The sequence below is a fragment of the Furipterus horrens genome, unplaced genomic scaffold (assembly GCF_987537825.1).
Source record: "Furipterus horrens unplaced genomic scaffold, mFurHor1.1.pri manual_scaffold_16, whole genome shotgun sequence".
NCBI classification, from domain to species: Eukaryota; Metazoa; Chordata; class Mammalia; order Chiroptera; family Furipteridae; genus Furipterus; species Furipterus horrens.
This window is the reverse complement of record NW_028327186.1, coordinates 10,090,433-10,114,806: the sequence shown is the minus strand read 5'-3', so window position 1 is coordinate 10,114,806 and position 24,374 is coordinate 10,090,433. Positions and strand designations below refer to the sequence as shown.

General features: G+C 59.4%; 2 protein-coding genes across 4 annotated transcripts; both read left to right on the top strand.

Annotated features, from left to right (window-relative positions):
- The first annotated feature begins 1,946 nt into the window (after positions 1-1,946).
- On the top strand, positions 1,947-14,761 carry MFGE8 (milk fat globule EGF and factor V/VIII domain containing). The gene is made up of 10 exons (XM_090263692.1): positions 1,947-2,186; positions 3,934-4,083; positions 6,637-6,762; positions 7,115-7,246; positions 9,081-9,262; positions 9,619-9,774; positions 10,617-10,761; positions 12,515-12,699; positions 13,709-13,864; positions 13,989-14,761. The coding sequence occupies exons 2-10, from the start codon at positions 4,011-4,013 to the stop codon at positions 14,124-14,126; spliced, it is 1,293 nt and encodes a 430-aa protein (XP_090119818.1). The 5' UTR covers positions 1,947-2,186; positions 3,934-4,010; the 3' UTR covers positions 14,127-14,761.
- A 4,638-nt stretch (positions 14,762-19,399) lies between these two features.
- On the top strand, positions 19,400-24,372 carry HAPLN3 (hyaluronan and proteoglycan link protein 3). Of its 3 annotated transcripts, none has more exons than XM_090263622.1 (5): positions 19,400-19,465; positions 19,585-19,751; positions 20,923-21,291; positions 22,782-23,084; positions 23,410-23,946. In XM_090263622.1, exons 2-5 carry the CDS (start codon positions 19,634-19,636, stop codon positions 23,694-23,696), a joined length of 1,077 nt encoding a protein of 358 aa, XP_090119748.1. In that variant the 5' UTR covers positions 19,400-19,465; positions 19,585-19,633; the 3' UTR covers positions 23,697-23,946. The 3 variants fall into 3 exon arrangements, with proteins under 3 accessions (XP_090119748.1, XP_090119747.1, XP_090119746.1); XM_090263621.1 differs by lacking the exon at positions 19,400-19,465 and having other exon boundaries at positions 19,589-19,751; positions 23,410-23,498; positions 23,879-24,372; XM_090263620.1 differs by lacking the exon at positions 19,400-19,465 and having other exon boundaries at positions 19,589-19,751.
- The last annotated feature ends 2 nt before the right edge of the window (positions 24,373-24,374 follow it).

Genomic DNA, 24,374 nt, shown 5'->3' with positions numbered 1-24,374 from the left:
GAAATTTTCTGGGTTTTTTTATTTTACTTTATTTTATTTTAGACATTATTACGGGTGTCCCCATTTTCTCCCTCCTGTGCCCACCTCCACCCAACCTGCTCCACCCAGAAGTTTCCGTTTTTAGTCAGACAGGGAAGGCTTCTTTCTGTACCTGTTGAATCCCAAATGTCTTCGGCTTAAAGTGTTCTTTATACCAACTCTGGGGTTCTGAGTGGGTCCTCACACCACACAGTCTGGCAGTTGCTCAGTGAATATTTTTGAATGAATGAATGAGTGAATGAGTAGACACCGTAGGGAGGGTTTCTGGTGGGCACAGCCTAAGGCACAGGGACTGGGGCAGGAGGTGAAGGCCATGCTCCCCTCTCAGCTGAGGAGGTCGCCCCACCTAGCCAGACTGGGCTCCCTCTGGGCTCAGCGGCACATTGGGAATCTGGCAAGGGCTGGGCCAACCAGCCTGTTACCGACAACTCTGCAGAAGTTCATCTGACATCTGCTAGGACTCGGGAGTCGAGCTTTAAGAGGCTTCAAGGCCACAGCTACAGAGAAGCAGGTTTGGAGCAAGACGTCAGAAATTTTAAGTCTTGCAACTCAGTTCACCGAGAGGGTGACTTTTGCTTGAAAGAAGTGGGAATGTGACTGTCTGACAAGTTCCCCTTAGGCTGCTGGCTTGGAAAGGGGCCAGTGAGTAAGAGAAAGACGACAACCAGCTCCCAAACTGGTTGGGGGATCTTTGTGGGGGAAAGGCTTCCAGACCCTTGGAGAGGCTTTCTCCTGTCACCAGAAAGGGACTGGGCCAGAGCGGCTCTGCCTTGGGCCAGCCTGTGGTGTGTGCGTTCTTGACTTGGTGCAGGAGAGATTTCACAATACGAGTCCAGGTGATTTTGAGAGGACATTTCTGAAAGCTGGGGACCGTGAAACAAAGGAAGGGCCTCGGGTAGCAGAAGCCACAGGAGAGCCGGGGCTGGACTCCCTTGGTCCCGTAGGAGCATTATAGAAAAGAAGGGAGCCATGTGGGGCTGCGTGGCCTTGCTGAGAAGTAAAAGCCACAGTGATGAGTGAGCCAAGGAGGGGCTGCGTAGGGCTCACTGAAAAGTCAGAGGAAAGGGGCTCCTGGAGCCAGGTTCAGGGTCAGCCTGGGACAACCTGCTGCTGCCATCTGCTCCCCAGTTGCATGTTTTGTGGGGACCCTTAAAGTTTAGAAGGGGAGCAAAAGTATATGCCCGAGGAAAGGAGGGGCACAGCCATGCTCCTGGGACATCTTGAGGGTCTTTTTTTCTTTTTCTTTTTCTTATTTTTAAAGGTGGAATTTTAGGGGAGGTCTCGGGAGGTCTCAATGGAATAGTCATCAGCTTTCCAGGTGTGTCCTTCAATAAGCTGATTCATCAAAATGAGCATCTAGAGGGGTCAGGGTCATTCTCTGGTCAGTGTCACCTTAGAGAATGTCACGGATGAGGGATGGGACTGAGGCCAGCCTGCCCTGGTGCGGGCTGGAATGTGTAAACCATTTGCTCCTAAGCGTCTCTGGCTGGGGAAGGTAAGACCTGGTGATTTAGTGTCTGACTGTAAGTTGCTCGTCCGCTTTGTTCCACCCTCTGTCTCAGTTTCCCCATTTGACTTGCCAGGGGGTTTTCCTAACTTGTTACTAGCCTGTCTCGCGTCCAGCTGGGGGATGAGAAGGGGGAGGAACTGGAGAGTCTGTTGCTGGTGGTGGTGGCGGTGGCGGCGGCGGGGATGGTGGGGTGAGCCAGTGACAGCCTCTCCTGACCTGTGTTCTGCTGGCCCCTCTCAACCCTGCCCAGCCTGGGGTTCTGCTCCCGGCCTTCCTGTATTCAGTTTCCAAGAAAGGACTTGATGTTCTCCCGGAAGTGGCCTTGCTCTGGACTCGGGCATGAGATGGGTTGTCCAGATGTCCAGCTGGCCCAGCTAGAAAGGCTCCGAGCAGAGCCCTATAAAAATAGATCTTTCTGAGGCATTTCTTTCACTTGCTTTCTACTCTGCAGACCCAGTACCCAATGCAGGTGTTGGCGTGTTTCTTTTCCACGGCAGAGGCAGGCTTCTAGAACCATCCTGGGCCAGTGAAGCAACCCACCTTGATGCCCTTAACCTCGCGGGAAGGAAGAAAGACCAACTCTGAGTGAAGAAAATAACGGGGCCTCACTAGCAGCTTGGTAGAGGTTATCAGGCAGGTAAGATGTGAAGCTGGGGCTTGAATCCCGGCGTCGGCCCTGAACCTCCCTGTACAGCCCAAGCTCGTAGCTTGTAGGAGAGGCAAACCGGGTGAGAAGACTTGCATCAGGCCACCACTCCGCGTGGGTAGCAGACCGCTGGCTGGTTCCGAGTGTCTGGCTTTAGGCGTCAGAGAAGGGAAAATTAGTCAGGGTGGGGGGAGTTGCCAGAGAAATCAGGGAGGACAGTAGTTAATTGAAGCCCCAACCGAAGTGAGAAAAACCACATAAAGGAACCTCAGAATTTGACCCACCTTTCTGGTTTCCGTGAGAAAACACTTCTGCATTTTTAAACTAAAAGCACATTTCTTCCGCAGCACTGGCCCCTGGCCCTTGGCCTTTGGCTTGTAAACAAAAGCGGGTTGTTTGGTCCTGGGGCAGGGATGTTTGCTCACAGATCATTATGTGTGCTCAGGGCTCCGGGCCGTGGCTTTGGGAAGGGGGGTGCATGTGGAGGGTGTGCGTGTGGGGCCACCGGGCTGTTCTGCGCAAGCTCCTGCGATGCCTCTGTTCATGAGGGCTGGAAGGCAGGGGAGCGGGCGCTGGCCCGGACACCCGCTTCTCCTCTCCCCGTTGATGGAGTTGGACAGCATTGCCTGATCATTGAAAACCAGCCTCTTAGAGATAGCGCTGGCCTTCGAGGTCGCCTTTCCTCACCGGCCCTCTCCTGCAGACTCCTCCTGACACTTGTCCTTGGCTTAAAGCCCTCCAGTCACAGGAAGCCTATTCTCGCACCCCCCCATTCCTGCCCACCCCCCCATTCCTGCCCACCCCCCATGGCATATATCCCTGCACTTCCTTCCCGTGTACGCAGCTGCTTTCTTCTCATGTCCCCACCTGGCTCTGGTTCTGCCCAGCGGGGACAGTCATTTCCTTCATGCCACACATTGCAGGGCGCTTCCTTTGTGCTGGGCACTGTGCCCTGCTCTGGAGACCAGGAGCGCCCCCGGTGGGGGAGAGAGATAAGTGCGAGGCAATTTGTTTCACTCAGTAAGTTGCCACCACTCCCTTAGTTGCTCAGGCCAGATCCCGGCTGTCCTCCTTGGTTCCTCTACCTGCAGATCTTGGGCCCACCTCTAAAACGTGTCTTTACCTTTCACCCCCCCACCCGCCCCCCGTTTCAAAGGGTGCCGCTGTGCTGTGCTATGCCCTCTGTGTGCATGCTATCTGACATGTGAGTTTCTGTAGAATGAATTCCTGCAAGTGCCATTGTTGGTCCCGTGGTCTCAGCCCCTGTCACTTGGACAGGTGTTACCGAGCAGCTCCCTGGAGAAGCTGAGCTAATTACCCTCCCGGCAACCCCGCGTGCCGGGGCCTGTTCCCCACATCCTGGCGCAACGAAGTGCGCTCATGCTTCGCCGCGTGCCAATCTGATAAGTGAGCCACGGCACTCATTGCTCCTTGTACTTGTAATTTTCCTTATTATTATGAATAAGGCTTTGCTCTTTAAGTCTAAGAAGAAAAAACAACTAAAAACCGAACAGCTCCATCTGAACCCTTCCCTGTCCGGCTGTTTAGAGCTATGGGGCTTGGTCACCGGCCCCGACCGGCATGCCGGGCGCGGCCAGGCGGGAGGTAGGAGGCTCGGACCCCTGGGAGCCCCCCTTCATGCTGGCGCGGAGCCCCACCCCGGGCCCGCCTCCGGCAGCCTGGGCGGGGCCCGTGGGCCAGTGGGAGGCGCAGCGCTGCCCGATTTATTCCTGCCCAGGAGCCGGAGCGAGATCCCCGCGGCGGTGTGCACGGCAGACCCCAGCCCCGCGCCTCGTGCCCCGGCCAGTCCCCAGCATGCCCGGCCCCCGCCTGCTGGCGGCGCTCTGCGGGGCGCTGCTCTGCGCCTCCGGCCTCTTCGCCGCCTCCGGTGAGTGCTCGCGCCGCCCTCCGCGCCCTCGCCCCTCCTCTCCGCTGGGAAGTTCCGCGCGGCGCCGGCCCTCCACGGCCACTGTTGACAAACACGGGCGGGAGCCTCGGCCCGACCGGCGCGCAGAGGGGCCACATCCCGGGCTGCGCCCCGGCCGGCGGCCGCAATGCGCTGGGTCTCCCGCGGGCTCTGCGCCCCGTGGCTTTGGCCGGTTAGAGAGGCTAGAGCATTGGGTGGTGGCGCGGGACACGGGGTGACAGCCGGGGCGTCCCCAAGGAGGTGGCTCACACATAACAAAGGAATCCGCTGTGTCGGGGCTCTCTTTTCCCGTCTGTGAAATGAGGCCACTGAGCTGCGACCGGCTCCCGTGCGTCTTCCCGCCGTAAGTTTCTCGGACTCGTACCGCTAAGCGCTCTGCAGACAACTTTCCCTAGGAAGTCCCTCCCCAGCCCTGGTCGCTGCTCCGATTCCCGCCCGCGCCCCTGGCAGTTGGTGTCCAGTGGCCAAGAGGAGGGACGGCTGGAAAGTGGGAGGGATGGAAGGGCTCTGGGGGGCCCAGGAGGGAGTTACCGAGCCTGGGGACGGGCTTGGAAAAGGGCTGCCTCCTGCTGCGGCCAGCTGCGCTCCCGGCTCCTTCCTCCTCGCGCGGCCTTGGCCTGCGTTGTATCTTCCTTGGGCCTCCTCCCTGCCCAGCAGGCCTCCCACCACCAGCTGGGCCTCCAGCAGGCGTGGGGGGGTGCCCCACCCCTTTACCATGGGGCCGCGGGGCCCCTCCAGGGCTGGGTAAAGGGGGCGGGTGGGTGGTAAGGACTCTTCAGGCACCCCTGCATCATTTTCTCATAGAATCAGGGCTAACTGAAGTGAGGGAGAGGGGGGGAGGGTCGCAGCCGAGGCCCGGCTTGGCCATCCCCGACAGCATGACCCAGGGCCTGGGGGGGAAGCCTCTGAGGGCACTCCAGGACCCCATACACTCGGGGGAGACGGCTGGGTCTTGTCCCGTTCCGTTCCTCGCAGCCCCCACAGCCCGAGCCCTGACAAAACGTCCCTGGGGAAATCCGCCAAAAGGGTAGGACCCTGGCAACCCAAATGTGGTTTAGTAAGGGGGTGGTTGGGCTTCCCCAGGAAAGGGGAGCACCCAGGCTGCTGTGCTCAGGTGAGTCAGACTTAAGGTCCACCAGGTAGGTAGGGGACACCTTTCCCTTTCCCTTTCCCTTTTTCCCACTGGGCCGCTTTGCCTCCGGCAGTTTGGGATAGGGCACTTTCAGGAGGGCAGAGGAGGAGCCTTTGGACCTTGTTGGGATAGGAGCCCAGGACTCTGGTCATTCCCAAAACTCTGTCTGTGGCCCGAGCCACCATCAGCCAGGTCAGGGAGGGGATTAACCTACTATTTAAAGCCGGTGACTAACAGCTCTTCGGGAGCTGCCTAAGCTCCTGAGGCCCGTGCTGGTGGAACTCTGAGGGCTCCATCACTCAGTAACGTATTCCCTTCCCTGGATGGAGCCCAGATGCGGCTCTCCGGGGCGTTGGGGTCTCTGGAGGGCCCTCCAGCCTGGCCTGGAGAAACTACTGGGAGGAAAAGAGATTTCTCATGTCTTACCCCAAACGGGTGTGTGGCCTGGGGCAGCCCCCTGGTGTGCTAAGGTCAGCAGACCCTCCTGTGCTTGGCTCGCCCTGTTCACCAGAGCCAAGGGGTGCAGCAAAGTGCACGGCAGGCCTGCAGGCAAGCCCCCCCGACCCTGACGCTGTGAGGTCCTCCAGCTGTCCTCCCGCCTCCAGAGTCCTTGTCCAGTGTCTTTCACACCTGCCGGTCCTGACCCCTCCATCCTCCTCCTGGTCTCCTGGCTTCCTCTTCCCAGGAGGCCTGGCGCGGCCTCCTGACACTCCCCTGGCCTTCTGCCTCTCTGCTGCTGTGACGCTTCCACCCATCGGCCAGAGGGATCTTTGTGTCGCCACAAAACGCCTCCCCACCCCATCTCCAAAGACGACAGTTTCCTTCTCAGAATCGGAACCAGGTTTCGCATTCCTGCCTCCTGCGTGAGAACCTGGTCTGTTTTTTCCCAGTGGACCATGGTGGGCAGGATGGAAGAAGGTGACGTGACGAGCCCCTGGTCGGCCCGTTGAGAAGTCTAAACTTGTCATTCTTACTGTCTTCCCCCTCCCCCCGGTCTGGACCCCAGCTATGTCTGACTTTCTCCCAGCACACCACACTCTCTGCGCTTCTGCTTTTCTTTAGAACGTTCTTTCCTCATTCCCCTGCTCAGCACGCTCCCACTCTGGCCGATAGACCGGCTCGCATGTCCCCTCCTCTGCAAAACCGCAGTCTCCTTGGCAGAAAACACACATCCAGCGACCCCTCGTGTAGGCGTCTGTCAGGGCTCATGGTGCCTGCCTACCCCGTGGACTTGTCCCCCTCACCATGGCTCCGTGAGGCCCGGGCTGTGCCTGATCTCTCTGTCTTGGGGGCCCAACACATACGTGTGTGGTAGTTGCCCCCCACGCCCCAAGTATTTACTGTGTGAGCAAATCGTTCCTGAGTCAGAGCTGCCCCTGCAGGTGACTTTTGTGACTCCAGCGAGTGCCTGAACGGCGGGACCTGCTTGGCGGGCCAGGATGACTTCCCCTTCTTCTGCCTCTGCCCCGAAGGCTTTACGGGCCTCATCTGCAATGAGACTGAGACAGGTACCCGCCCTGGGCTGCACCTGCCACCCTAGATCTTGCTCCCAGCGGCAGCCTGGGCTGCTTGAAGTGGGCAGTGTCCCCAGCCACTGGCCGCTGTCAGCCAGCAGTGCCCTGGAAACTCCCGAGCCGCTTGCAAAGCTGGGTGCTTCCTTTCTGTGGCCTGACCCACCTGTGCGCGATGCCAGGCTGGCCCAGGCTCCATCAGGCTGAGTCGGGGAGGGAGGGAGAGGAGGGTGGAGGGAGACGGGCAGTGGACTGTGTTTGGGCAAAGGGTCCTTTGGGACTAGGCCCAACTGCCGTCCCTAGCTCCTTCCCGATCACCCTCGCCTCTCACCTGCCGCCTCCTTCTCAGGTCCCTGTTTCCCAAACCCCTGCCGCAATGACGCTGAATGCCAGGTGACTCGTGAGTCACAGCGCGGGGACGTCTTCACCCATTACAGCTGCAAGTGCTCTCGAGGCTTCACAGGCGTCCACTGTGAGAACGGTGCGCATCTGGGGGCGCGTGCTTTGGTTCCAGGGGGCAGCCCCCGGGGCATGTCTGCCCATGTTGGGGCCTCCTGGGCAGTGGAGGGCAGGACGGAGCCTCGGTGTGGCCATGGGGTAGCTGGGGCTTTGTTGTTCCTCCCGCGCTGCCTTCCCCTGGCCCTCTCTCCTGGGCCTGCAGGCCAGGTGAGATGTCCCTGAGGAGGATTGCGCGTGATGGTGACCCCCGTCGTCACGGGAGGGCCCGTGAACCAGACAAGTAGCGTTAGCGTTAAGTCTTGGGGTTTTTCTACCAAGAGGGGAAAACTGGCACATTTTTAATCTTTTGGGACCCAGGAGGTCAGTAAATAAGGCTTGCGTCCCATGGCCTGATCGCTCCTGACCCGTGTTCGACCTGCGGCCCCACTGCAGAGGCCAGCCAGGGGGGAGTGGCCCGGGTTGGCAGGCTGTCCCTTCCCTGTCATGGTCTGAGGCTGCCATGTGCGGAGGGACGGACCTGCCTGACCTGCTTGGTGACCCCCTGACCACAGAAGGGCCCTGGGAGGGAGGCCCGCTGACACTGCCCACAGCAGTGGCTGTCACTGTCCTCCCTCCTCGTCCAGCTGGAGGCCTTCCCTCCAAACCAGGACCCTTCTGAAAGGTCCACACCTATACACAGGGATGGGTGCGGCTGGGGCAGGCTGTTGGGTCTGTCACCGAGCATCGCAGGCAGAGGGGGGAGGTGGTTCCCCTCAGGCTGATTTGGGGACACTGCTGACTCACAGGAGGAGGAGGAGGGAGGCCTGGGCCAGCCGGGTGGGAGCTGGGTCCAGGGAAGAGCAGGTCAAGTGATGCCCTTCACCTCACTGGCATGCACATTGGGCCCTGGGGTGGGGTGGGGGGCTTGCCAAGGCAGACAGCTCTGGGTGGGGCCAGGTGGGCCCCCTAATTACTGTGCTGGGAGCCGAAGTAACCATGGGTGTGCCTGAGTTGGAAGGGCCCACCTAGCTTCCTGTGCTTCTGGCCTGGGGTCTGCTCCTGGCTGGTGGCACCTGGGGCAGAGACAGGAGGTGACTGAAGAGGCAGGGCAACCCCCAGAGAGGCCTTTGCAGCCCCTTATTGTTATGTGCTGTGCTGCCTGGGAGCCTACAGGGACCCCATGGGCCCAGAGGATGCATGTTTGGGCCCCTCGGGGTGCAGACCCATGGGGTGTGAGGACAGTCTAGACCCAGCACCAGATCTCTGCCCAGCCACTGTCCTCGCTTTGCACCTCACTTTCCCCATGTGAGCCTGGGGAGTGGCAGTGGGGGACCAGACCCCGGGTTCTCTGCCTGGGAACCAGGAGGAGGGCTCACCCGCTGACTGCTTTGCTGGGGTGAAGGCAAAGCTGGTGGGCCCTGGTCAGGGACAGCTTCACACTTAGCTGGGTCAGGACCCCAGTTGGAAAGGGCAGTGGGTCCAGGGGAGAACAGTGGCCTCCACGTCCCGCCCAGAAGACTCCTGCCATACGGGGTTCTAGAAAACTCCACCCAGATTTGCTTATTGCTTTGCTTATTGCTTTCCTGAGGTGCCCTTCTCCTGGAGCCGTCCTGGGAAGCCAGGGCAGGGCTGGGCGCGGTGGTCCTGGCGGGCGCTCCAGCTGCCAGTCACGGCCGTGCGAGGGGTACAGGCCTGGTCCTGCCTTGTGACCGCCTGCCGCGTTCTTCCTTACCACCTTCTCCTGGTGTGTCCTCTGGGCCTCCTTGTCCCTTTGCAGTCTGTGCCCTGGGTCCTCGGCAGAGGCCACACTGTCGTGTTCTCGTGTCCTCTGGGTGCCACCCGCTTGGGCGGCCACCTGAGTGCTGTCCCCCCTGCAGTGTGCACCACGCCACTGGGCATGGAGACCGGAGCCATCGCCGACTGGCAGGTCTCCGCCTCGTCCATGCACCTGGGCTTCATGGCGCTGCAGCGCTGGGCCCCGCAGCTGGCCCGCCTGCACCTCTCGGGCATCGTCAACGCCTGGACCGCCAGCAACTACGACAAGAGACCCTGGATCCAGGTGCGGGCAGCGCAGCCCTGCAGTGGGTGGCGTGACGGGAGGGGCGGGGGAGCATGAGTGTGCCCGCATTTGGGGGCGGGCTCATAACGGGAGTCCCGGCAGCAAGGCGGCAGGCTCCCTCAGATGCGGTGTCTGTGAGTGGTGGGCAGCGGGGTGGTGTGAAGGGGAGCAGACACAGGCTGTGGAAGGGCTATTGGCCCTGGCCCACAGCCCTGCGGGGGGGGGGGGGGGGGACACGGGACCAGAACACTTCTGTCCCTTGTCCTGTCTGCTCTGTTCCTTCTCTGGGCGGGGGAGGGAAGGAGGGGATGAGGAATGGAGATTTTAAGTGCACCGTCCTGCCCATCCTGGGCCAGGTGAACCTGTCGCGGAAGATGCGGGTGACAGGCGTGGTGACACAGGGCGCCAGCCGTGCAGGCAGTGCCGAGTACGTGAAGACCTTCAAGGTGGCCTACAGCCTCAACGGGAGAAGGTTCCAGTTCATCCAGGAAGAAGGGGACTCGGGGGACAAGGTGAGGCTGTGAGGGCCCTAAGGGGGAGCTGCGATCAGCATGGCCAGGGCTTCAGTGCTGTCTGAGGCCCCCGGTGGGGCGGGGGTGCCCTGGATGATTGGCCATGAGGTGGGTCTTCAGGTGCAGCTTGGTCCCTAGAGATTGGGAAACCCAGAGAGCTCAGTGTTTTGTGATTACAAGTAATGCCCGCACTTTTTCAACGCGAATAGCGAGACCCAGAAAGGCATGGCCTGCTGCAGGAGGCTGGAGGGCTGGGTGGGCGGGTGCAGCCCGAGCCTTCCGGGCTCCCACGCGGTCAGCAGGCTGTACCTGCCCCGCATGCCATTAGCAGATGAACACCGTTCCCAACGTGGACTTCAGAGGTTGTGGGAAAGTATTATAATAAAGTGTCATGAGAAAGGAGTGCCTCTTCCTAACTTGTATAGAGGTACACCAGAGCCGGGGTCGCCAAGCTCCAGGCCGTGGACCGGTGCCGGACCGGGCCTGTTAGGGACCGCGCCGCACAGCAGGAGGTGCGCTCGAATCATCCCAAAGCCACCCCCCACCCCGGGTCTGTGGAAAAATTGTCTTCCACAAAACTGGTCCTTGGTGCCAAAAAGGTGGGGGACCTCTGCTCTATGGATTTACAGGTGGTCCTGTGTGAAAGACGGGTTTCTGCCCAGGCACCGTGATGGCCAAGGAGGGCATGACAAGGGGAAATCTGGGTTGTTGAGGGCCTACAGGGAGGCCAGGGGAAGGGCTGAGCTCCCCTCCCCACCCCACAGGCCCGAGGAGGAAGCCCGGCAGCCCCAGGAAGGGGTCTGCCCACACGGACCGTCCCTGCAACCGCCCCTTCCTCCTAGGTGTTCATGGGTAACCTGGACAACAACAGCCTGAAGACCAACATGTTTGACTTGCCTCTGGAGGTGCAGTATGTGAGGCTGCTGCCCGTCACCTGCCACCGCGGCTGCACCCTGCGCTTTGAGCTCCTTGGCTGCGAGATGAATGGTGAGTGCGGGGGGCTGCGGTCACCCCAGGGCGAGGCCCCAGCACTGCCCGGGGCTCACAGCAGAGGCACACGAGGGGCCCCTTGGCCGTCACAGTCCGGCCTGGGCGTGCTCCCTCTGCCAGCCCTGGCGTTGGGTGGGGAGAGAACAAAGGAGACACCACTAACGTTTGCAAAGGATTCTCACGTACTGGTCCCTTGAGCTTCTAGACCGTGTAGCGTTGGTTCTGTTTGGCAGGTGTCGGCTCCAGGAGAGCGGGCAGTTGGTTAGATTTTTATTCCCAGTGCCTGGACAAATACTTGATGAATGAGTGGATGCATGACGGAGGAAAGTGAGGCCTGGAAAAGGCATTAAAACGTGGTATGGACCCCACGGCCTCTGACCCCCACCCACCTAGTACTTTGCCCTTCACCCCCAACCCACCTCCCGTTGTCTTAGGGTCATAGGGCTGGAGCTGTTGCTGCCTGCTGCCATATCCAGAGGCAGCCCCAGAGAGAGGAACGGGGACCAGAAAGGCACAAATTTCCTCTGAGCCAGGAAAAACCCACCACTGGGGCAGGTCAGGGTGGGGGGGTGAGAGATCTCAGCCCTGCTCAGCCTTCCCCCTGAGATCCAGGGAGCAGTGCCCTCTTTCTGCAGCACAGTGCCACCTGCTGGCCACGGGCGGGCCTGAAGGGCAGATCGCAGAGCCCGCATTGCATCGCTCCCTGCCTTGCTCCTCTTACCATGACCCACGCTTTGTGCGTGGTCCCTGCTGTGGCACTGCTTCCTGTTCTCTCCTATTTCCCGTCCCACCCAGTGGCACCCAGAGCCGAGTTCTGTGTCCTTGGCTGGGCTTAGTCTTTTTTATTTTTCACAGTAGCAACTCCCAAGGGCCACTGCCTTTTGAGACTAATCATTTAAGTGGGTAGTTAAATAATTGCCTCGTGGGTGAAAAAGTGAAGGGATTAAGTTTAAAAAAAAAAAGAAGAAAGTCACAGACACAGGCAGCAGAATGGTGATTACCAGCGTGAAGTAGGGAGGGGTCCTGACTTCTGTGACTTCTGCCTGCTGAAGGCCTGTCCATCAGTGGACCACCGTCAGGCAGGCCTTCACGGCTCTGGGTGGGTGTGTGGATGGTGGAGGTGATGCCAGGGGCTGGCGTGATCAGGTGTGTGTGTGTGTGTGTGTGTGTGTGTGTGTGTGTGATTTGGCACAGTATTTGTCTCTTGGCCTCAGTTTTCTCATCTGTAAAATGGGGTTGCTAATCTCTTCAGGCAGGTTTCTGTGTGGTAGATGAATGACTGAAGCAAGCACTGAATCAATGAGCGGGTGGCTACTCCTGTTCTGGACGATAATCCCAGGACTCGGCAGTACTGTAGGAGTGATGTAGGAAATGCCGTCAGTCCAGAGGAGGGACAAGTCTTGCCCAAGTGAGGTGGTCAGGGCAGGCTTCTTGGAGGAGGTGTCTCATGAGTCAGGCCTTGAAGGAGGGTGGGGAGTGGTGGATCTGGGCCTGCCCTGGTACAAAGGAGCTGAGTCATGCAGGGGTGGCAGCTGAGAGCAGCCAGCTGAAGGGAGCAGTGGGTGGGGCAGGCAGGGAGAAAGAAAGTGCGATGGTTTGGCTCTAAAAGGCAGAAGATGCTTCTGGTTGTTGTCCAAGAGGGTGCCAAGGGCTGGTAAGGTCCACACAGCTTTCTCCCTCTTCTCCTTGTGCTCATGCCCCTGCGAGGCTGTGGGTCCCAGATCTGAGTGACAGCCCCCCTTGTTGGCAGGATGCTCCGAACCCCTGGGCCTGAAGGACAGCACCATCCCCGACAAGCAGATCACAGCCTCCAGCATCTACAAGACCTGGGGCCTGAATTCCTTCAGCTGGTATCCCTTCTACGCACGACTGGACAAGCAGGGCAAGTTCAACGCCTGGACTGCTGAGCGGAACTCCGCCTCCGAGTGGCTGCAGGTGGGCCAGGCCCCTTGCGTAGGACCGGGCGGGGCTGCCTGTTCTTTGACCTCACAGTCCAGGCTTCTGCTCCCCAAGAGGGAATTTCTGAAAAACTTTGCTTGGTTTTGTTTTGTTTTGTTTTTTTGCTTTCTTCTTGCCATGGGCCCTGCCTTCCTCCTGGGTCTGTAATTCCAAGGGGGAGAGAGGGGGAGCTGAGCGCTGCTTTGACCGAGGCCCCCAGCCCAGCTGGAGAAATGGGGTTTGTGTGTGTGTGTGTGTGTGTGTGTGTGTGTGTGTGCGTGCGCAGAGCCACCTCTACAGGCTGCCACAGGTGATACACAGACAGCGGGGCAGGGTGCAGGAGGGACGCCAGACAGGCACCATGGGGTCTCTCTGCTGGAGCACAGAGCACATGCACTCTGACTTGGTGTCTGAGAACACAGCAGGGGACAGCCCCCGGGTGTCATTGAAACTGGGAAACACAAGAGAATCCCGGATGCCAGAGCATCGGCTCATGTTACAGATGAGGAAACTGAGTCCTGGCAGGGTGGGGATTTTCGTGGGGCTCACCTGCTGGTTGGCAGTGAGTTGAGCTTGCCACCTGGGTCCCGGCTGCCCAGAATGGTCAGGGGCTGGGCGCAGAAGGTCTGTCTCTGGGCCCCAAGGAACACATTAGCCTGTGGAGCTGGTTTCGTGAGGAGCTGCCTGCCTTTGGACTCCTCAGGACCCAGGCCAGGCTGCGGTCGGCACTGCGGGGGCCCTGGGAGCAGCTCATGCCGAGCAGTTGGCCGGGGCCCAGGCTGTGACATCGGAGCTCCATTGCAGGGAGTTACCTCACTGTGTCTGGTCTGCCAGTCGGTGGTATTTGTGCCCATTTTATAGATGAGGAAACTGAGGCTCTGCCAAGTAAAGTAGCTTTCCCCAAACTACAATTCCTGTCTCAGGGTGTCTGCCTTTTTCCATTTTCCTAGAAAGGGTTCAGGCAAAAAAAAAATGCGGTTGATTTTGTTTTATTTTCTTTCTGTAGATTGACTTGGGCTCCCACAAACAAGTGACGGGCATCATCACGCAGGGGGCCCGAGACTTTGGCAACATCCAGTATGTGGCAGCCTACAAGGTGGCCTACAGTGATGACGGCATGAACTGGACCGAGTACAGGGACCAGGGCACCGAAGACAGCAAGGTGAGTGTTTGTCAGGGGCCCACCCCACACCATGCCAGGGGCGCCCTGCGAGTTGGGCCTGGGGTTCAGAAGGGGGAGGCGTGCTGGCCTGGGGGGCCCCCTGACTCGTCCTCTCTGCCGCCAGGTCTTCCCAGGTAACCTTGACAATAATTCCCAGAAGAAGAACATGTTTGAGACACCCTTCCTGGCTCGCTTTGTGCGCATCCTGCCCGTCGCCTGGCACAACCGGATCACCCTGCGCGTGGAGCTGCTGGGCTGCTAGCAGGTCTGGCTACAGTGGCCGGGCGGCCGTGGGGCACCTGCCCCTTGCCTGGTCCTCCTGACCTTCTCTGGGTCTGTTGCTGCCTCCACCTCCTTCCCGCCTGATCGTAGTGCCATGGTGGGGGGTAAAGTCACCTCTCCCTCCCTCTGCCCCCCTCACACCCCACCTCCCACACGCCCCACCTCCCACCTGCCCCTGGCACCCAGCCCTCGTGCTGGGCCATTTTCTTAGGCGCTGTGGGAGTTGAGTAGGTCTGGGGTGCACAGGGGAGAGCGAGGTCGGGGGTGTGGGTTGCCTGCAGCTCTCCAGATGCCCGATCCTGGCCTCTGTGTCCTCTGTAGCCCGCCCCCCCCCCCACACCCCAGGTTCCCCTGGCCCTGGAGCAAGGCCCTGAGGCGCCAGGCTGGAGATAACAGTCTCCTGCCTTTCAGCCGGGAGGCATGATGCTGCGCTCTCCCTGCCGCCACCTGGCCCTCTGACACTCCTCCTTATCTCCCTGGAGACCCCTCTGACCCTGTGCTGCAGCCTAGACAGGCAGAAGGGGTGGGGCGGGTCTGTGGAGAGATGTGGGTGGGCACTGGGGGGATCCTGAGTGCACTGGCAGCTTCCAAAATATATTTATGTCACTCCCTGGAGCGCTCACTGTGTGGTTCATCATCCTTACGTGGAAATGGCCCGTGTTTTGCGCTGGTCCCCACCTCCGTCAGGCCTCCCCGACTGCCAGCATCCTCAGCAGCTGCCCGACTGCAGGGAGCTTAACAGCTGCAGGAAGCAGGAGGCTGCTGGGGGTCCCACGGGGGCGGGGGCCCCGGCTGAGCACACTGGTTCCTGGGAGGCCGTTGGCATGCTGGCTCCGTGACTGGGAAAAACGCCCCAGGGGCCCCGCCCCCGCCAGCCCTTCCCCAGGCAGGGGCCACCAGGATGTGGCTACTGGGGGGCAGTGCACGCCAGTGCCTGGGTGACCTGGGGAAGGGGCTGGTGGCAGAGGGGAGACTGTGAGCTGGAAAAGGGGCGATTGAGACCTAGTTTTCTAGGCCTTGGGGCACAGGCAGATTTTTCGGGAACAAACTTCGGGAGCCATGCCGTGATGCACACAGGCGCCTCTGGGCAGCAGATCTGGCCACGTGGCTGCCCGAGGGAGGGTGTGGCTTTGTTGGAGCCTCACCAGGGGAATTCATCTGGAAGTGGTTCCTCCCGGAGAGCTGCCCCTGCCAGGGCTTCTCAGCTGGGCAGGGACAGAATAAGGGGCCCAGGCCGAGGTCTCCCAATGCACTGGAGTCGTGGGCTTCACACTCCATGGGGTCCCTCGGCCCACTCCTTCCTGCTTCAGAGCTCCCTGTGGAGCTCCACAGATTGTGTTTGGAGTTGGTCTTTCTGGGTGGCCGCTGTCCTGAGGGCTCCCTCCAAGGGGCATTCCCTACCCCCAGCCCTGCTTGGGCCTCTCCTGGGGACCAGCGGACAAGGGCAGAAGCCGCTGCTCTGGGATGGCTCTGCCCCCCCACCCCCCAATAACTAGCTCCATCCTCACTGGAACCCAGGAGTCTCACTTGCACAAGGGGAAACAGCTTCGCTCCCCTCTGTCCACGTGCCTCATTCATGGCATTGGATGTTTTTTGCTGACCCATCTCATTGGGTGACTGGCCATGGGGGCTGGTGGACAGTACTCAGAGACCCATGGTGACTGGAGTAGCCTAAGCCACCTTTCAGGCCCACCTCCCACTCATCTTGGCTGGACCAGGCTCCCCTCCTCCACCAACAAATGGCCTCCATGAAGTCCCTTTTTAATTCCCGTCGAGTCACCAGATCCAGCTCTGAGATTCCACCTGCTGGCCAGCCCTGTCCCTGGCTGGCACATTAAATTCACTTCACTGTCACAAAACCGGCCTTCTCTGCTGTCCACCCTTCTCCCTACACCTGTGGCTGTCAGCACCAGGGCCTGTTGACCTGCCTCTCCTAGGAGCCTCGTGTCCCTTCTGGTCCTGGTTTAAACATAGGGGAGTGATTAGGGGCCCCACATCTCAAGTTGGGCAACCTGGCTCCGAGTGACCTTTGAAATGTACTTAAATCTCTGCGCTTCAGAAATAAGAGGGCCACTCCATGGCCTCTTGGGATGGACTAATGGAGAGTATAGCACTTACGCAAAGCCAGGCCCGTCAGAGACCTCAGACACGTTGGTCATCTTTGTCAGAAGCTTGCAAGAGTGTCCTGCTTGGTACTTGTCTTCTGTTATCTCCCTTCCAATGCGTCCTGCACGCAGTGGCCACACATCTCTTCCTGGCAAAGAAGCTTCAGGGACTACCTTTTGTCCACCCAGTGTGGCTTCACTTGGGGAGCAGGCCAGCCTCTAGTCACTGCAGCCCTGCTCTGACGTTCTCCTGGCCGCACGTGTGTAGCAGAGGAATGCACGTGTGTGTGCACAAGCTGTCTCGGTGTGTTTAGGAGGGTGCTCTGGGCTCAGGGACCCCATGGCCCTCTTTAGGCTTTTTCTGCCGAGGAAACCGTCCAGCCCAGGACCCCTGCTGGCTGGCACAGGAAAGAAAACACCCTGTTCAAACGAGTCCTGGGGGGTGGCTGCCTGGCTGGCTGTGACCCCACCCCCCTTCACCCCAGGGCCACTCAGCCAAGCTCCACCTACAAAGGGGAGCATCCGTGTCTGGCACTGAAGAATCCGGCTGGCATTTTCATGATGGCCAATCTCAAGGGGGTAAAGGCAGGCATACAGAACCCTCACCCCTCTTTCTCCTGAAAGGTGTGGGACAGCCACATCCTACCTGCAGGGAGCTCGAGAGGGGCTCCCCTTGCTCAGTTCCACTGTTTAGGGTAAATTAGAGTATCCTAGTGGGACGTCCGTCCCCCCACCCCCCAACACTCCACCCCCCACTCACCTTTCCCAAGACGTGACAGCCTCAGATGGGGGACACTCCCTTCACACCTCAGCAAGCAGCCCCGCACTGTGGGGTGGTCCCCAGCCCGGTCTGGAGCGGCCCGAGGCTGTGGCGCCTACTCCCGTTGGCCCGGCCCCTGGAGGGGAAAGGGGCGTGTGTTCCTTTAAGGGGCAGGCCCGGCGGGAGCGCGGGGTTTGTCCACAGCCGCCGCCTTTCTGGCCGCTCAGACCCCGCCAGCCCGCACCCCTCAGCTCGAGTCCTCGGGCCGTCGAGGAGCCTCGGGGGCACGGCGCGTTCCCCCCTCCCGCCTTCGGGTCTCCTGCGGGCTGCACGCGTCCCGGCGGGGGCCTGGCGGGCGGGCCGGCCGGACCTTGGCTGTGGACACGGGCGGGGGCGCTCCGGGCGCCGGTGAGGTGAGAGCTGCGCGGGCCCCGCGTGCGCGCCGCGAGGAGGCACCGCCGGAGCGCAGTCCGCCCTCGGCCTCCGGGACCACCGCCTGGGTCCAGTCCCCTTCGCACTGGGGGCCGCCCGACTCCCTCCACCCCGCCCTGGCCTGTCCGGGTCCCGCAGCTGCCAGCACAGCGCGCCCCGCGCGGGCCCTGCCCCGGGGCATCTGTCGGGTGCTCAGTCCGGGGCCACGCCGGGGACACCCCGCGGGCGGGCGGGTGGGCGGACCCGCGGTTCCGGGGCAAACGCAACGGATGCCCCTCGTTTCAGGCCCCAGTTCACTGGGGCTCCTGCCCCGGGAGCAGGGAGACCCGAAGGGCCAGGAAGGGCGGAGGGAAGAACCCCGGGGGGAAGATGGGTCGCTCTGGGAGAAATTCGGGGCTCGTGAGCAGCCCGGAAGGAAACAGCAGCGGCCTTGGACTCCCTCGGCTCTGTCACCAGCCCGGGACCCAGTCTGGACGGCGGCGGCCGCGCTGACCCGCGGGAGTGCCTTTGATCTCTGCCGCAGGGGCGGTGATGGGGAGGCTCCCTGGCCCCGCGCCCTGCACGGGCCAGCGGGCCGGGAAGGCTCGTAGGAAGCACGTCCGGCTTCCACTTCCCGGGGGGCGCAGGTTTCAAAGGCGCCCTTTAGCCTTGTCTAAACAGGGGACACCAGAAGTCAAAGTGCTCCCCGCAGTGAGGGCTGCGGGAGACCCGTAGGGCAATGCTGCCCTCTGCTGGTGTCCGGGGGACTCCCGCGGAGGTGGGGCTCCGTCTTCCTTCCAAGCCGGGGTTCGGCTTATTCCCTTTCGTCGAGGGGTCCCCAGGCAAGTAGTGCTGGGAAAAGCGAAGACCGGGCCATCAGGGGACCTGAATTTTCTCTCACCTCCGCCTGTTTACCGAAGAGAAAACCTTGGCCTCAGTTTCCCAGCTATAAAGAGAAGACTCTGGCGGCTGCTTTCTCACCCCGACAAGAGAGGAGCAAGTCAGTGAGAGAATGTGAGAGCTCACTTTGTAAACCTTTCACAATCGTAATAAAAACTAATCTTTTTGAGTGCTTCCCTGCCCTACCCGGCAGTAGTCTAAGAGCTCTGCAGACATGCCCTGCCTTTATCTTTACAAAAATATTGCCTGGTCTGCATTGTTGTGACTCCCATTTTACAGACGAGGAAAGTGAGGCTCAGTGACTTGTCCCATGACAGACAGGAAGTGAGTGGAGCCAGAACTGACTCCAGGTGGCCAAGCAGCGGAGTATTTCTGAACCTCAGGTTTCTCGTCTGTACAATGAGAATAATAATCGTCACTCTGTGAGTGTCATGGGCAATGACGTCCATGAAAGCGCATCAATAAGCAGGAAGCGGTTGTAACCGCGACGGATGGTTGCAGGGACTGGCTGCAAAATGCTCTGCGGAGCCCTGCCGCTACTGTCTCCTGGCTGTGCAGCCTTGGCATGGTTGCTTCACGTCTCTGTGCCTCTGTTCACCTGGGGGTTAAGTGGGGAGAATAAAATTCTCCTCGACCGAGGGAACTGCGGGAGGACAGCAGTCTGTTGTGCCTCAGTGCATGTTTCTGGTCCATTTGTCATTTTCCACAGCCCCATATGTGATGGAGTGGCTGTAACAAGACTCGGGACAATTTACGATCATCAAGCTGTAGCAGTGTATGAATTCCTTAGGGTAGATGTTGACCTGGAAGTCCTGGAGATGCTTTTCTTTAGTGTAACAACAGATGTCCCTCATATCCAAACTCTTGCTCTCCACCATCCAAAGCGCAGGAACGAAATAGATAAGACAGTACAGCAACACCTCTTCCCAAATTCTCCCAGTTCTCAACATCCAGTTGCCTCTGGCTGGGAATGGAACTGGTGACCAGTTCGAGGGCTTGCAGGCCAGCACTCAACCCCCTGAGCCACACTGGCCAGGGCCCTGTGTGAGTTTTACCATCTCCATCTCACAGACAAGGAAACCTGCCCAGACGCACACAACTAACAAGACGCAGTCCCCGAGAACGGCGCCCGGCACGCAGAAGGTGCTCCACGGTGACCTGTAGAGTGAGGGATTGAGTGGGTGCTGGAACCCTGGGGTCTCGGCCCCTGCAAGAGGGGCCCCTTTCATTGGCTTGTTTTTCTCTTCTTCCCTGTTTGCCAGGCCACAGCCTTGCCCAGGACACACTGGCGCTGCCACCGGGCACGGCGCCATGGGCCTGCTGCTCCTGGTCCTGGTGTTCTCGCTGCCCTGCATCTCCAGCCTGCCCTTCTACAATGGCTTCTACTACTCCAACAGCCCCCACGGCCGGAACCCGGGCCACGGCGAAGGTGGGTGGCCTCCTGGGTGTGGCTCTTTACTCTGAAGGACAGGCAAGACACCCCCCCACCCCGGCTCCTGCTGTGAAATGCAGGTTCCAGGCTGGGACGAGGGGGCTGGGCATGGAGCCAGCCTTATGGTGATCCAGCCTCTTTTCTAAGACAAGCAGAAGAGATGGTTTCTGCTTTAGAGAGAGGGGAAGGGAGGGAGAAAGGGAAGGAGAAAAACACCAATGTGTGGTTGCCTCTCTTGCACAATCCCAACTGGGGACCTGACCTGCAACCCAGGCATGTGCTCTGACTGGGAATCAAACCAGCGACCCTTTGGTTCGCAGGGTGGCGCTCAGTCCACTGAGCCACACCAGCTAGAGCCACTTCTGTTTTTTCTACTTTCCCAAAGTCCTGCCAATTTGTCAAGATCCAGCTTCAAAAGGTGACCTCCCCTGGGCTCCCCAGTGCAGAACGGCTTTGAGGTTAGACAGAGGTGCGATTGAATCTTAACTTGACCACTTCCTAGCTACCTAGCTTTGGGCAGGCGATATTTTTAGTTGGCAATTTTTGTGCAGCTACTGTGCATCAAGCATGCTTCAAGGTCCCCACGTGCACTGTGTCATCTAAGCTTCATGAAAACTGTGATGCTTCTCTCTCTGTCTGTCCCTCTAAAATTAATACGTTTTTTAAGAATGAAAGAGAAAAGATACTTGTGATTGCAGTTAGGGCCCATCTGGAAAATCTAGTCTAAAGACGCTTCTTTTCTCAAGATCCTTAATTTAATCATGTCTGCAAAGTTCATTTTGCCATCTAAGGCAGCGTTCAGGGATTTGGACCTGGATATTCTGGGGAGCCATAATTTAGCCCACACACCCCTTTCTCCAGAATTTATTTTGTCCAAGGACTACTTTAATGAGAGTCAAGGAAATCACTGAATCATCGCAAACTTAGTGGCTGAAGATGACAGGCATTTACTTGACAGGCTCATGATTCCATGGGTTGGCGATTTGGGCTGGATCATGCACGTGCCTACAAAGTCACAGGGCAGAGCATGGACACACGGGGAAGGGTGCAGCCATTCTTGCCACCTGTCAACCCCGAGCATGGTGGGAGCTGGGAGGAGGCTGTGGTGGCCTTGCAGGGGTACAGGTGAGCAGCAGTGGGTCCCTGTCTGCACCCTCCTGCCCCCCAGGCCGCTTCAGTGGAGTGACACTGGTGGTGGAGACGCCCGAGGACACCCTGTTTTCCCACCGAGGGGCCAACGTGACCCTGCCCTGCCGGTACCACTACGAGCCGACGCTGGGCTCCCCGAGGCCTGTGCGCATCAAATGGTGGAAGCTGTCGGAGAATGGGGCCCCGGAGCAGGATGTGCTGGTGGCCACTGGGGGAAGGCTCCGCTCCTTCGGCCACTACCGAGGCCGCGTGCACCTGCGGCAGGTTGGCGAGTGCGAAGTGTCTCTGGAGATCTGGGACCTGCGGCCGGAGGACTGTGGGCGCTACCGCTGTGAGGTCATCGACGGGCTGGAGGACGAGAGTGGCCTGGTGGAGCTGGAGCTGCGGGGTGAGTGACGCTGCGTGACGCTGGGACCTAGGGGCTGAGGGGAAGGGCCCCGAGAAAGCAGCCAGACCTTTGTGCTTTAGGCAGACAGACATTTAATCCTCAAAACAACCCTCTGAGGAAGCTACTGTTATTATCAGCCCCATTTTACAGGTGAGGAAACTGAGGCACAGAGAGGTCAGGTAACGTACTGGAGGTCACCTAGCTCATTAATGGCAGAGCAGGCATTTGACCCCTGCTTCCAAGAGAGGCACGTGGGAGCTGGTCATACAGCTAATCAGAGACAGAGCAGAGTTGGCAGGCCAGGTGGATGGATGAGGCAGCCTGGTGTGAGGTGATAGGGAGTGGCGGGGACTGGGGCATGCTGCTGAGGCTGGGCCTTCCTTTTCCATAGCCGCACAGCCCTATTTCTCACAGCTCTGCAGGTTGGAGGTCTGAGATCAGGATCCAGCACCGTTGAGGGAGGGTCCCCTGCCAGGCTGCAGACTTCTGGCTGTGCCCTCACATGGCAGAAGGAACTGGGGAGCTCTCTGCGGTCTTTGATAAGAACACCCGTCTCTGCACGAGGGCTCCACCTTCATGACATAAACACTTCCCGCAGGGCCCAGCGATCCCCTTGGGGGTCAGGATTTAAGCATAGGAGTTCGGGGAACGTATTGAGACTATAGTACTGGGATTCTTTGCAACAGCCCTGCGAATGAGGGATTATTTACACTCTATAGTTGGGGACATTAGTTGGCTGTAATCATTACCTTAACACAGTGATTTCCAGCTGGGGGTCTGCAAGAATTTTTAAAACATGCAATACCTGACAATTTAGTTAGGGGCACTGACCTCTTTTCCCTTAGATTTTCAAATTAAAAAAATGACAACAGGGAACACAACAAGAGCCTCTGGTGTGAATGACCTGCCTTGCCATAAACGTACATAGGTCATATAATAGAGTTGCATCTTATTGGTCATGTTGCATAATAAGGTTGCATCTGATTGGTTAATTCTTGGCATCAGAAATCCTTATATACACATAGAAGCACCTGAATTTTTAAAAAGTCACTTGTGGTAATGAGAAAGAAAAAAAAAAGACACGAAAAGGCACTTTGGAGCAAAAACGGTAGTAGGTAATACTATTATTATTTTTGTGACTCAGTCAAAATTATACCTAGTTTTTGTCAGATCGGCAAAAAACACGATGTATTTTTTGATGCGCTGCAGAATTTTAGTGATTAGTTACTGTGTGTCACGAGAAAGGTTGGAGATCGCCGCCTTAACAAACTGACAGGAGTTTGCTGAGTGCTGCCATTTGCCAGCCTAGCTCCGGAAGGCAGGTGTGCCGTCCTCTCGGCCTTGGACTCGGACAGGGGGCAGGAGGGACAGGCCAGCTGAGCTCTAAGGAGCTGTGCGCGTGTATGTGTGTGCTGGGGGAGCGTCTGTCCCTGTGGAGGTGGAGGCGGCAGACTGGGGTCTCCAGCCGCCTTTCCGCCCTCGCTCCCCAGGGGTGGTGTTTCCCTACCAGCCCCGTGAGGGGCGCTACCGGCTCAACTTCCCTGAGGCTCGGCGGGCCTGCGAGGACCAGGACGCCGTGGTGGCCTCCTTTGAGCAGCTGTTCCGGGCCTGGGAGGAGGGCCTGGACTGGTGTAACGCCGGCTGGCTGCAGGACGCCTCCGTGCAGTACCCGGTCACGCTGCCCCGCCGGCCCTGTGGCGGCGGGGACCTGGCGCCTGGCGTGCGCAGCTACGGGCCACGCCACCGCCGCCGGCACCGCTTTGACGTGTTCTGCTTCGCCGCTGCCCTCAAGGGTGAGTGCAGTGGCCGTGCACGGCCTGTGTGTGGGTGGACAGGGAGCACCTGGGGGGAGAGTTGGGGTCCCTTTGCCTGCTGTGGGGCCCCTCCGCCTGCAGTACCGCAGACGCTGAAGCTGCACAGCTGTTTAAGCCAGTCGCTCGTTTACTCATTCATCAAACAGTGCCTAAGTGCGCGCGACCCGCTCGGGCCTGGACTGGGCTCCTGCAACCCCGACAGATCTTTGGGGTCTAGTTGGTGCCATCTGGATGGGCTGACAATGCTGCGGGCCGGGCTGTCCCCTCCGCTGCCCAGCCACGCTCACACCCCACGCCCCCACAGGGCAGGTGTACTACCTGGAGCATCCTGAGAAGCTGGCACTCGCAGAGGCAAAGGAGGCCTGCCGGGAGGACGGCGCCCAGATCGCCAAGGTGGGCCAGCTCTTTGCCGCTTGGAAGTTCCGTGGCCTGGACCGCTGCGACGCTGGCTGGCTGGCTGATGGCAGTGCCCGCTACCCTGTGGTTCACCCACGTCCTAACTGTGGGTCCCCGGAGCCTGGCGTTCGAAGCGTTGGGTTCCCGGACCCTCAGAGCCACAAGTATGGTGTCTACTGCTACCGTCCTCGCTAGAGCCCGGCCACCGGCTCTCTGCCTGTCTGCCTGTCCCCTCACGGGCTGTATTTATTGAGTGGTTCATTTCCCCTACTGGTTGGGGCAATTTCCCTATTGCTTTTATGCTTCTGAACTTAAAAAAATTTTTTTAATCACTGTTTTTGTAAATCCAGCAGATCCCAAATCTTCCCTTTGCTCAGGTGGACGCCCCAAGGCTCCCCCAACCAGGGATTTTCCCATCCGTCCTCCGGGATGTTTGAGGTTCATGGGCTCACGAAGACTCTGTGCCATCACGGAGTTCAGCCTCTCTCCCTGCTGCGCCCGGAGAGGCTGGCGTCCAGAAGGGACAGTGACAGAGGGATCAGGGCATGGTGGCTGCAGCCCTCCCTCCACCTGAGGGGCTAAGACGTGCAGGAACCCTGAGCCGGGCTTTGGGTCTTGCAGTCTCCAGCCCCTCTGAGGAGGTGGGGGCCCCAGGCTTCTGTGCAAGATCCCCGGGAATGGAGAGGGGCCCCTCCCGTTCTCCCCCTCTTGCAGGTCAGAGTCTGTTCTGTTCTCAGTTTTCCCAGTTCGCTCTGCGTGCTTCATGGGACAGTGCGTGGTGCCGTGAGCCCCTCCTCCATCCCAGCCCTCCCATCCCACACTGCACCACGCGCCTCCCTGGGAGCAACGACCCAGCAGTTGTCACACATACAC

Excerpts from the sequence above, each read along its gene's own strand:
- MFGE8 (XM_090263692.1), top strand. The coding sequence starts at position 4,011 with ATGCCCGGCCCCCGCCTGCTGGCGGCGCTCTGCGGGGCGCTGCTCTGC. Across the intron at positions 9,263-9,618 it reads ACAAGAGACCCTGGATCCAG|GTGAACCTGTCGCGGAAGAT; the intron begins GTGCGGGCAGCG and ends ATCCTGGGCCAG. Across the intron at positions 13,865-13,988 it reads AGGGCACCGAAGACAGCAAG|GTCTTCCCAGGTAACCTTGA; the intron begins GTGAGTGTTTGT and ends CTCTGCCGCCAG.
- HAPLN3 (XM_090263622.1), top strand. The coding sequence starts at position 19,634 with ATGGGCCTGCTGCTCCTGGTCCTGGTGTTCTCGCTGCCCTGCATCTCC. Across the intron at positions 21,292-22,781 it reads GGTGGAGCTGGAGCTGCGGG|GGGTGGTGTTTCCCTACCAG; the intron begins GTGAGTGACGCT and ends CTCGCTCCCCAG. Across the intron at positions 23,085-23,409 it reads CTTCGCCGCTGCCCTCAAGG|GGCAGGTGTACTACCTGGAG; the intron begins GTGAGTGCAGTG and ends ACGCCCCCACAG.